Source organism: Tribolium madens, unplaced genomic scaffold, assembly GCF_015345945.1.
Source record: "Tribolium madens isolate multiple individuals breed KSU strain unplaced genomic scaffold, Tmad_KSU_1.1 Scaffold_7;HRSCAF=85;Tcas5.2_LG10, whole genome shotgun sequence".
Classification (NCBI taxonomy): domain Eukaryota; kingdom Metazoa; phylum Arthropoda; class Insecta; order Coleoptera; family Tenebrionidae; genus Tribolium; species Tribolium madens.
The window spans coordinates 4,847,206-4,860,298 of NW_025401050.1; the positions used below are offsets into that span (position 1 = coordinate 4,847,206).

General features: G+C 30.7%; 1 protein-coding gene across 6 annotated transcripts in view; it reads right to left on the reverse strand.

Annotated features, from left to right (window-relative positions):
• Positions 1–13,093, reverse strand: part of LOC123010104 (zinc finger protein 354A-like) — an 88,921-nt gene that overhangs the window by 26,387 nt on the left and 49,441 nt on the right. For all 6 annotated transcript variants that reach the window (XR_006413079.1, XR_006413078.1, XM_044406796.1 and 3 more), the window contains 2 exons: positions 8,680–9,054; positions 4,542–4,634 (listed from right to left, as the gene is read on the reverse strand). Coding sequence is in view for 4 of the 6 variants with exons in the window: in XM_044406796.1 (XP_044262731.1) it covers positions 4,542–4,634; positions 8,680–9,054 (468 nt within the window). In the remaining 2 variants the exon portion in view is untranslated. The remainder of the gene's footprint in view (positions 1–4,541; positions 4,635–8,679; positions 9,055–13,093) is intronic.

Below are 13,093 nucleotides of genomic sequence, written 5' to 3' on the forward strand. Positions count from 1 at the left end.
GCCGCAGTACATGCAAGGGTACAGTCGGGGCGAGCCTTCGCGTTCCAGCTCCTGCAACCAAACAATGACCACATCAACTTCTTGAGAAGCAAGGGGGGAGAGAGGGAACGGGTGCCGTCCACAAGAAGTTGACGCTCATTTGTTTGGCTGAGGGAGGCTGGATTTTGAGCTGCTGATTCGAGCGATATGCGACAAGGGGACGCGTCGGCCGCGGTGCTTCCGGCCAAAATGATTGTCAACTTCCTGACGGCAGAGGCGTACCGGAATAGTTTTTGTTAAGGGGGGAGGAGCGACACGATCCTGAAGGCGGCGGGGGTTCACACCAGTGGAGGTCACACAAATTTTACAACAAAATACACCACTGGGAGGAGTAATATAACAAAATACAGGGTGATTCACGAGGAATAATGAGCCTGACCAAATTCTCGATGCAACCAACATTACATTTGTCGCAAAGCAACTTGCGAAAATGTAATGGTGGTTGCATCGAGAATTTGGTCAGGCTCATTATTCCTCGTGAATCACCTTGTATAAATAAATATACCTACTCAAGTCTCATTTCTGCTGTCGTTTTTTTTTTCAACTTACAAACAAAAATTTTTATTATTTCGCTATTATAGAACAACGCTTAAAATAAGACATTACACACCAATTTAAACACTTCCTATAGAAGCTGTAATAAGAACGTATTTTTTAATGAGAATAATAGTTGGCTATGTTCCTTCTGAACTTACATCTTTTTATGTAAAAAAATATACAGTGAGTTCTTTATATCTCTGAACAACTAAGTAGAAAAGTTGATTATTGTTTTGAGCAAAATTATTTTCTCAAAAAGTGAGCTCAAAAATATGTCTAGAACTATTTGCTTTGGAAAATGCACGATCCTGTATAAATTTTATGGAACGATGTCTGTTCTGTTCTGCACAATATTAAATATGGAGAAGACAAAAAAAAAACACAAATTGTATAAAAAATTAAATACCTACTATATTAGCTGTCCCATGCAAGTTTGGATATAGGAAATTAACATGGGAAATTGTTTTTTTAATTTTTTTCCGGCTGCAGGAGTAACAGAAATTAAAATCTGATTAATGGAGCTTGTAGTGTTCGAAAAGGGCTATCTTATTGACATTTTTGTCGATTCTCCAGTTAACAATTAGGCAAAAACGTACCTCGAAAAATCGAGATGTGAATTTGCCGGGTTAGCGTTACAAAGAAACGAACTATCAAGTCAAATTCTGACAAATTCTCCTTTGGCAAATTCAAATTTCGATTTTTCGAGAGTCGCTTTCGCCCAAATGGAGTTAATTGGAGAATCGACAAAAATATCCATAAGATACAAGCTTCGTCAATCAGATTTTGATTTTGATTACTCCTGCAGCCGGAAAAAAATAAAAACTAATTTTCCATGTTAATTTCCTATATCCAAGCCAGCCTGGGACACCCGGTATAAACTTCAATTTCATGCTTTAATATTGTTTAAAATTTTTAAATTTTTAGCGTATAGCAGTGAGATCCTAAAAACCAAATTTGGAAAAACATTTTTTTAATTGTTTGGAATCTTTTCTACATGATAAATTTTTTTGATTTTTTTCTAATGGTAACTGTAAAAATTGAATAATGTAAAAGTTGATAGATTTTGAGTAATTAACATTTAAATATTGAAAATTGGGAATTCTGGTAATTTTTGGCCAAGTTTGGGATGATGTGCTGCTAATGCATTGACAATAGAGCGGAGGCTTAACAATAGAGCCCGGGTACGTAATAAATGTCATTACAGACCTTTTTCTTTTGTCAAGAAATTCTGGCCTGATCACCAATTACCGCAAACCCCCCCATAAATTATTCCAAGTTTCAGATTTTCAATATTAAAATGTTAATTATTTAAAACCTATCATCATTATTCTATTCTCTCAAATACCACAGAAAAAAATTAATGAAATTCATGTAGAAAATATTTCTTTTAATTGAATTTTGTTTTTCCAAATTTAATTTTTAAGGTCTAACTGCCATACGCTAAAAATTTTGTACAATATCAAAACACCAAATTAAAGTGTATTTAATCCTCTATCGTTTACACTATCAAGATTCATTTTTAATCAATTAAAAATTTTTATTTTTGCGCCGGCCTTCAAACTTAGGACAGCCTGTACAATAATGCCACTTTGTCTCAACTGATACTAAATTTTCCTTTTATGTTACTGAAAACAGTTTGGTTAGTAGTTGAAAACCAAGTTAAAGGAAAAATCAAAAAATATTGCTAGGTTGGAAATAAATTCGCTAATATACACGATGACTCAAAACTGTTGGATCAACTCTCGATTGGTGATAGCTAAGCACATAAATGAATGAAGATTTTTTTCAAGCTTTGGTTTCTGCGAAAAAATAAAGAAATGACACAACAGACAACTTCTATATTATCATGTAGACACCTTACTTTTTTATTTTCGATATTGTCGAATTTATTGTTGAATTTGCTAGTTTGTAAAATGTTTTGTGCACCACAAGACACAAATTGGTGATTTTTTCAATGTTGCAAGATCTGTTGTTTCTGCTAAATAAATTCAACAGTACGTGATTTGAAGGCCAAAAACTTAACCCAAAGGTCTAACCTTTGAAGAGCTATATTTCGTAAAAAAAAGACTCAAACAATTTTTCCGCATCGGAACTTTTAACTCATTTCGATATCCTTTATCATCACTCCTCACCCAAGAGATGGTTCAAAGCTTTTGAATCACCCTGTATAGGTATCGGTATAAATAAAAATTATTGTTGTTTATGCAGATTGTTGCTGTTTTGTTTGTAAAATGTTTGAGTAATTTGAATCTGAGTGCATGTTTTACTTAGGTATTCAATATTAATTTATAGAAAAACAATCAACTTTCCTATTTCTTATTCTTAGGTTGTTAATTTTTGTATAATACTGTACTTAAAGATTTTAAATAAGCAGAGCAATTGTTTGTGGTCTGTCTAAATGCTTAATAAGCATTTACATTACATTTTTCTTAAAAAAATTTTTGAAAATTATATTTTGTCTGCACTCTTTAATACAATACTTCAATAAATAAAAGCTTTGAAATTTTGAACAAGCAAAATAATGTTATCATAAAAAAACAAAGATAAAAATACTCTAAATGTTTAAATATTTAGTTACTATAGTCAGTTCACTGCAGACTTTTTTATGTCAAAATTATCAGAAACCACATTCATTGTGGTTAATTTTCCTCAAAAGCTTTATTGAACGCTAATTATAAGTACAAGCAAACATGAATATGCTTGTAAAAACATTAATATTTCATTATAACAATGTACTTAATCAAAAACCAATAATTAAAATAATGAAACGTAAAGAGAAATGAGCTAAAAACTTAACAGCAGTTGGTTTCTGTTTTTTTTTCTTTCAAAATGTTGAAAACTCTGTTTTAATGGATTACTATTAATGATTTCTTGCAGAAGCTTGCCATAAATTGTAATTTTTTACATATGGTGCTAATTAACAATTTTAATAATTTGAAAAATTATTTTAAAAAATCAGAAATAATATGTATTTTACAAAAAAACAAGTCAATTTTTTCTAAATAGTTTTTGAAAATTAAAGAAAATAGTAAATAAAATAAAAAACCCTACCCAACTAGAGTAGGTATTTCCTAAAATTTTATTTTATAAGTAAATTCTTTAAAGTCAATTTAGAGAAGCGTATTAAAACTTAATTGCGGTTAAATATGCCCTTAATGTGTCTAAGTTTTCAGAATTTTATATAACTTTGTCAAACTTGTGAAACTATTCAGTAACACATCACACGAGATATAGAACACTTGGGGCTGGTTTACAACACATTTAAGTAATTAAATTTTAATTCGCAATTAATTTGACGTTAGGCAATGCAACGTAAAGACAACTTATTTCGATTTCAAACCTGATCCAAAACAAAACAAAGATACGTAATATCAAATAATCAAATTGGTACTCGGGATACATAAAAAATGTGAAGTTATAAACCTCTACCGAGTTTATTTTTTGGAGTAGTAATAAAATTAGGAAAGAATTGAAGCACCATTTTTTAAATTGTAATAGTCAAATATATTCTCCTTATATGAATTTGAATTATGTATAGTATTTATTGCCACAGCAAGGAAAGAAGTTTTGCAAGAGTTAATTAAATGCTCACAAAACCGTTTTACTGTTAATCATAAATCTCCAGTTACACTTTTCGTTTCTATTCTTTTTACTCAAGAAAATGTCATTTTAAAGAACAATATGCAGTAATTAATCGTCAGTTGAAAGAAAATTATTAAATGTTTAAGAAGCAAAAGCGTGACAAGCAAACTAATTTTTGTTGCAGCGACTGCAATAAACTGTACAATTGTCATCGTCATCGTTGCAGAATATTGAACACTTTTTACCTTTGGTGGTATTTCCAACAAAAATGAAAACGCCAAGACTGTGGGAACGAAACGAACTCGAAAAATTGCAACTTATGATTTGATTTTTTTTAAATAAATTCATGACGACAGAAACAAACGATATTTCAATCTACTTACAGAATCGTGGGGGTGTCTCGAAAAGTCTGATGAACTCTCTCCTGTATTTTTGTCTTCTAGACCTCCGCTCCAGTCAACTTCCTTCTTGAGGCTCTGAAACAATAACGCTGTCGTGTAGTAGGCTTAGTGAGTAGGCAGATGGAAACGAGTTAATTGTATTCGTTAATGACTCAATGTTAAATGTTTTGACGCTCCGAGTTATAAATTTTGATATTATATTCTCGCAACTAAAACTGGTTTTGAACACATTTGGAAATTTTACCACTGAAATAAAAACATAAACTCTTTTTTAGAAAAAGCATAAATCGTGAAAAATGCTCGAACTTTACAAATGTTGTGAGTTTCCACATTAAATTAACAGTTAGTTTGCAAAATTCTATTAACTGAAACTGCTTTTACAGGAAAATTCAATAGTAGGTATTTGTATTTTGCAGGCTAAGGGCATTATTCAGTTATACCATTTTACAATTACCGCACCTAATAAATAGCATTTGCAAAACTTATGTTTTATTTAAATAAATTCCAAAACTGGTGACAATTTTTAAAAATTCTATTGATGGTATTATTTAGTTTTCTTAGCAAAATGGACAGATTGATTCTCATTTTAGTCATTTAAGCGTGAGAGAAATGGATGCAAAAATGCATTTTTCCACTTGGATGCTTATATTATTTAGGTTTTGTGTTTAATTGACCCCTTTTTGGTTTAATGTCTTCATAAATGATCAAGAGTCACGTGATCGGAATAACTAGAATAACTATGTAAGAGATATACAATAATCATAAAAGCACTGTATTTTGGTCCAAATACATAAACAAATTCAAGAATACCTGTGAATATAAAAATTCGAAAAAACAATGAATATTTCAATAAGATTTCTTTCTTTTTTTTACAATCATTTGAGTAAAATTGGATTTTCAGTCTTTGTTTTAGTGCACATACATACAGGATGATTCAAAAGTGTCGGACCAAGACAAAGACTTTCAGATAAGCATAAAAATGAATTCAAATTTTTGTTTCAACCCTTTTTTTGAGGAAAAAACAGAACTGTCAATTTCCATATAGGCACTTTAGCTCTTTTCTTTCCGATGTTGCCGGACTTAAATTATTGCTGAATTTGCTAGTTTGTTAAACGTTTTGTACCATAAGACACAGATTGGTGATTTTTTTCAACAAGTATCTGTTCACTGTTGCAAAGTCTGCTGTTTCCGCTAATAAAATTCAAGAATACTGAAAAATCTTTGAACCTTTGAAGAGCTATATCTCGTGAAAAAAGACTCAAACAATTTTTTGTCATAGGAACTCAGTTTGACCCAATAAGGGATGGTCCGACACTTTTGAATCCCCCTGTATAGACTCCAAAAAATAAATGAATCAAAATATTAAATTTAGAATGCAACAGGACCTGACAAAGTTGTAATATTTCACAAAAATTCTATTTTTTGCATTTTTTAATTTATGAAAAATAATTGAAAGAATACAAGTTGCTTACAACCTTGGAGTCGAAAACTGACCTAGCAATAGAAGAGTACAACCTAGAAAAAAATTCACAAAATTGTTATTATTACAAACGTTATTTAACTCCAAAATATTGGTGAAAGGTTTAAGAGTCACCGGAATTATTAATTTTGTGAGATAAAATTACACTGTTGCAACAAATACAAATACCGTATATACGATAATGAAAGAGAAAAGTCATTTCATGGTTTTGACATTATCAAAATTTAAAGATTTTCTGTTTAATCACTTCCAATGAAATCGTTTCCAATAGGTTTGATTTGTTTTCCTTGACTTTTTTCCATGGACATCACAAATATTAAAATACCGTAAACCCTGTATAGCGGCTTTGTAATAAGTAAATTATTAATCAGGCGCATTTCGAAATTAAAGTTTAAGCCACCACTATGTAGAAATTTCTTTTTCTATTTTGCGTTTAGAATAAGTCTATTCCAGCACCCAAATGACGTCAAGTCGTTGGCGTTAATTTAATTCTAGTGACGGACTTTCTTCATTATTCATTTTCAAATGCGAAAATAAGAATTATTTTTATTTTTTACAGCCGCCTAAAATTATTTCACATAAATGTCGCCAACCGTCGTAAAATTCTCTAGAAAAAACTATTAAAATTTTCGTTTGTTAATTTATAAAATGATATAAAGCGGCGAAATAGAAAAAATAGTATAAAGCACTTGTTGCAGAAGGTTCTTCAAGCACTCATTTGTTCCTCAACTTGCCGCTACGCTGCTCGTTTTGGAATTCAAATTTGTGCTTCTTGTACTTTAATATACTATTTTCGCACTAGTGCATATTAAATGGCAATAAGAACATCACTGGTATACAAATTTGTTTGTTTTGTTTTAAGTAAATTATTACAAATATTATACAGGGTGCGCCAGAACTCGCGCCCCAGAGAAAAATGCCATATAAGGTGAGATACCAGGAACATAGAAAAAATGTTAAAAAAATTTTATCTATAAAAATTTCTAAGTTATGAGGGTTTAAATTTTGCACTTTGATTCTATGTATTTCTGTTGGAAAAATAATTTTCAAAGTTTTTTTTGCGGCAGGCTATTAGAAGAGGAAATAAGGGAGCTGTATCCTAAATTGTAGGTTATTTGTGGCTTTTATTGGCAAGATTTTTGTCCCTTTACTAAATAATTGTAAAAAAACATATACAAGATCATCAGTATCATTAAATAGATATAAAAAAATGTCAAATGTCAAAAAATATATGTCAAAATTTTTTCCCAGATAGAATTTTTTAAACATTTTTTTTTAAACCCTCATAACTTCAAAATTTTTATAGATAAAATAAAAATAAAACATTTTTTTCATGTTCCTGGTATCTTATCTTACTTGAAAATTTTCTCTGGGGCGCGAGTTCTGGCGCACCCTGTATAGTAGAAAAACAAAAATAATAGAATTGATTAATTAATTTTAAAACAATTTTTGCGCGATTGAGCTCTGTTTGATTCTTTACCGCGTCCGTTTCGAAGACATTAAGTGATATTTACGACAAACTTGACGGTAAGTACTGAAAGTCGTCGTCAAAGTATTTTCGCGCACTAGAACGGAAAGTAAAGTTAGATATTTCATTTAAAAAATTAACAAAAATCGGGCAATAATTGTCTTCGATCGGTAAAACGTCCCGTTCTTGATCCTTAATATAGGTACTTGTACCTCATACTAGTGGCACAGATTATCTGTTTTACAACAGATATGTCACTCTTCCATTTATGAATGAAAATAAATTCCGCGTCGCTGTGACCTCGGTGGTCAACTGTGATTGGCTAACTCAAACTTGTGCCGTATTTATGAATGATTTGGGTTAACTTATTTGATGATATTGTTGGTATAGTAAAATGTGTTCATGTGTTCCAGCAAAAAAAATCTTTGTTGTTTTTTTAAAGATGTTAAAATATTTAGCACTTGGTTACCATAACAATACAGAATGTCCCAAGTAAATTTTTTTCAATTGTTTATTGGAACTGACAATGTCAACAAAATGGGAAAAACATAGCAAAATTTGAAATTTGTCAGATCAGATCTTTGACCATCATTTTCATTTCAAATAACGACAGTTCATTAATTGATATAATTCATCAGTAGTATGCATTAATTAACGACAAATAAAAATTTACTTTAAATTTTAACTTCAAATCCCAGAAATGAATAAAGAAATCGTTTAAAGTTGGAAAAATCAATTATTTTTGCATGCAGATTGTTCTATTTAATATAAAAAACAAAGTATATCATTAAAATTGTTCCTTTGTGAAATAATCCGTAAGGTAATACTTCTCCGAATTCATATGTGTGAATACTCTGAATTTAAACCGTAATAAAGAGTTCTTGACTGAACATAAACAGAGAATTTCTATAAAAACTAGCCATTTTTATGTAAAAATGAGAAAAATTAAAGTTGTAGAAATAAGGTTTTCACATTTCGAAGGACAATAAACAATTGCGACAGTGACAGGTACAGAAATAGGAGTATATAATAAATATATTACTACACACAAACATATCTATAAGCGTCAAACCGATTAATTCAATTATTGTTTGAAAGCATTACACCAGTTGTGTAAATAAACATACATAATCTGTACTCCCGGCGGCAAAATTATCATTTTTCACACTCACCAGAGGCACTTGTTGAACTGGTGGCATATTGGAGGGTCCGGGAAGAGGTTCAGTGATCGGCGACGGTAACCTCGTGCATATAATCGGGGCGTTCATCCCCGGACACGCCGCCACCATATTGTTGCTATTACTGTGAATTGACATGTCGCTTGGACCGCAATCGCTTGTTACCGGCGAACTGACATTCCGGGTGTTTTCCGGTGACGACGGCCTTTTCGCTTCGTTCTCTTGATGGTCGATGGGCGACCGACACACCCTTAGATTTTGTACGGGTGGCGACTGCGACGAGGGATGGAGGCGGTCATTCTCGTCCACCGACGGAGAGTGAGACGCCGGCCTCCGGGTTAGTTCCGTGGGCTCCGTTTGCTCCGGTTCCTGAAAAAAAACACAAATTTATTTTTTTATTATTTATTATTATCCTTATTATTATTAATATTGTGATGTTTGCGTTTAAGGTCGTTTTGATGTGAAGCGAAACTATTTTTATTCAATACAGGGTGCGCCAGAACTCGCGCCCCAGAATTTTTTTTTAAGTAAGGTAAGATACCAGGAACATGAAAAAAATGTTTACAAAATTCTATTTATAAAAATTTCGAAGTTATGTGAGTTTAAATTTTGCACTTTGACTCTATTTTTATAATAATTTTCCAAGTTTTTTGCTGCAGGCTATTAGAAGAGCCTGTAGCATCAGTATCATTAAATAGACATAAGAAAGTCATGTTATTAAATGTCAAAAAATAAAAGTCAAAAGTTTTTTCCGATAGAATTTTTTAAACATTTTTTCCATGTTCCTGRTATCTTATCTTRCTAGAAAWTTTTCTCTGGGGCGCGWCTTCTGGCGCAYCTGTAGATCTGTAGAAATTTGTTTTTTATTTTGACCTAGATAACTACCCACCGAAATTAACTAATTAACTAATTACCTTGTTTAACCGATAAATAATAAATAGTATATTAAAAAATAAGTGTCGTTACAAATACTCTCATTGTGATACGAGCTACGCAGTGGCGAGTGTTACAAATGCACAAGTATCACAATGAGAGGTTGTAACAAGCGTTTTTTATACTATTTTTTCTATTGAGCGTTTTTCAAACTGAATTTATTATTTGATTTGACAGTTGCAGTCTGTTTAGAAAACAAACCAATAAACGTAAACCTAACTGAAATTAAAAAAAAAAAAGAAATATACAAAGTGTTTCAGAACTCGCGCTCCAGAGAAAAAAAAAATTTTGACATTTATTTTTTGACATTTGACATTTTTTTATATCTATTTAAGGATACTGATGATCTTGTATATGTTTTTGAACAATTATTTAGTAAAGGGACAAAAATTTGGCCAATAAAAGCCACAAATAACATTGAACAGAGTTACAATTTAGGATAAAGCTTCCTTGTTTCCTCTTTTAATAGCCTATAGTAAAAAAAACTTGGAAAATTATTTTTCCAACAGAAATAAATAGAGTCAAAGTGCAAACTTTAAACCCTCATAACTTCGAAATTTTTATAGATAAATTTTTTTTAACATTTTTTCCATGTTCTTTGTATCTCACCTTATATGGCATTTTTCTCTGGGGCGCGAGTTCTGGCGCATCCTGTATACAGAGTCGCTAAAATGCTAAATAGTATTTTAAAAACTTTTTACTAAATTGTACTAAAATTTGTACATGGATGTACAGTCGAACAAAATGAAAATGACGCCTCAATAAACCAGCCCTTGCTAACCACAAGCAGACAGGGTCGTAAATTATCGGATTGCAGTTTCAAGATAAATTCCTCTTGGAGCCGGTTTACAGAAAGCCAAATTAAAATTTAATTCAGAATAAAACTAATTCGAATTAATTTGCCATTTACTTTGCATTGACAAACGTCAAATTAATTAAATGAAAATATTGAATTTTTTAATGAAAAATTTACCAAACCATTCCTTAAAGAAAATTATGCATTAATAATGACTTTGACGAAGAAACTAATCATTATTAACTTAATATTTTTTAAGTGTTTTTTCAAAATAAAATTCATTGACATATTTTTGAACGAAATAGGTTTACTCTATTTTAAACTTGATTTTATGTAAAACAACAAATGAATTAAACTATTGTTTATTTGCAAGAAGAAAAATTAATTCCACGTGTGCCTTTACTACGAGTGGTGTAATTCTTTGAGCAGAAGCGAAAATAAAATTTAATTCAGAATTAAACTAATTCGAATTAAGTTTCCGTTTATTTTGCATTGACAAACGTCAAGTTTAAAAGTTAATCGCTATTAACACATTTTGTAAACCGGCCCTAAGTTTTCTATTAGTTTTGCAATTGTCATTGAAAACGAAAATTATTTATTTAATTACACCAGGAAAGAAACAGCAAAATTATTTCAAATATTTTAGTTTTGCTTTTATTTTTTGATAATTGTAATACTTTTAAATCATTAATGAATAATTTTCTTCAAGAAATGGTTCTTAAATTTTTCATTAAAAAATGTCAATGAAAAATAAATGTCAACTTAATTCGAATTAGTTTAAAGAATTAAATTAATTAATTAAAATTAAATTCAGAAGAATTCAATTTTCATTTCACTTTCTGTAAACTGGCTCCTAAAGGAATTTATGTTGAAACTACGTCAATCCAATAATTTACGATCCTGCCTGCTTGCGGTTACAAGGGATGCCATCCACAGCAGGGGCTGGTTTATTGAAGCGTCATTTTCACTTTGTTCGACTGTACATTACATTTTTTCGAAAATCATATTTTTTTAAATATTGTTAAATTACATTACACAATATGCACACTTTACAGACTACCTTGTTAATTTTTCGGACTGTTTTGCCAACTTTACGGGCGATTTCAATTTGAGTCCGGAAAAGTACTACTTTACAGACTACGTATTTTAGGTTCCTTCACATATAGATTGTCTAGAATAAGAAAGGCCGTGAGATGTGTAAAAGATAGAAAGAGCAAGTCTGTAAGAGAGTGATGGGCAACCGTTTTATCTCTAGGGCAGTCTAGGGTACAGTCTGTGAAACAATTTTGTTCTATTTTTGCATCGATCAAACTTCCTATTGCACCAAGAACTATTATTTTTGTGGAAGTGTGTTGACATGAACAAGAACACTCTACAAAAAAATTAAACTCCTCTTCCCACCCTTATTTTGCCCACCACACGCCTGCGACTCAGAGCCTTTCTTATTTTAGGCAAGCTGTACTTCACATAATACAACAAACATAATACAAAGGCAACTTTTTTTTTAATAGCATGAGAGTTCAAATTTAATATTTATTAAAAAGAAGCTTTCTCTTTTGAAAAAATTGAATTGAAAAGTAAAAAAATTGCATAATTTGAGACAATACACGAGAAGGGTATTTCTGATTTTTTTCCGCAACCAACAATACAAATAACACTAGCTGCTAAATGAAGTATGTTATTTCTTTTAAATTAAAAATCAAAGTAAGTTGAATAGATAATTTTTTGCTTTAATGTCAAAGAGTCAAGACAAATAATAGCCGTCATGGATTCAGTTATAATTATTTTCAAAATATGAAATCAAGAATTTGTACAATATGTATAATGGGTTGCGGCTGTATTTTTTTCTGTAGGAAATAGTGGAGTATTTTGGCTCTAAATTTGTGAGTTGTTACACAGATTTTTTCTTTTAAACAGAAATCAAATGCTTGTGAACTATTTCACCTCCAAAAAAAAGAGTTGCACTCTGCTTTATGTCGTGCATCAAAAATTGATACCTCGCGCTGTAACAACATATAAGCTACTGCAAATAACAATTTTTTTTACACTTGACGACTTAAAAAATTGCGTGATTGATACTTTTTATCAAAAATTGATGAATTTAAGAGTCTATATGGTTTCAAAGTTAGAAATCTACGACGTTAATTGGATCAATTTATATTATCAGAAACCGGTTTATAGATAATATTGTCAACTACTTTTAAGTTCGCCAATAAATTTACATCTTTCAATGTGAATCAAATGGTACTTAATTCTAATTGTTTTATTTTTAAATAAAGCTAAGAAAACATTTTCCTAAATTATATCGACATACTTACAGTTTTCCCTAAGTGAAACTAGAAAAACTGCCTATGATAAATTAAAAAATGTTATTTGATTTAAGTTTGATTTGATTCATGAAGTTTCGAAAATTGTGTTGTTTACCAAAAAAATACGGGATATCAAATAAAATTTGGACAGTTCGTTTTGTAACAGAAAAAAAAATCTCTTACATACAGATGACAGATTGGACTTTTTTTAAATATTTATGTATACTTAAAACATTAAAATCACTAAAACGGGCCAATAACAGGGCAGTTTATTGCGTGCTGTTATATTGGTGATATCCCCGCTCTTGTAATTATCCGCTGATTTTAATTATACCTGTCATGTTTTGTAGTTCTGTCAAATTCAGAAGTC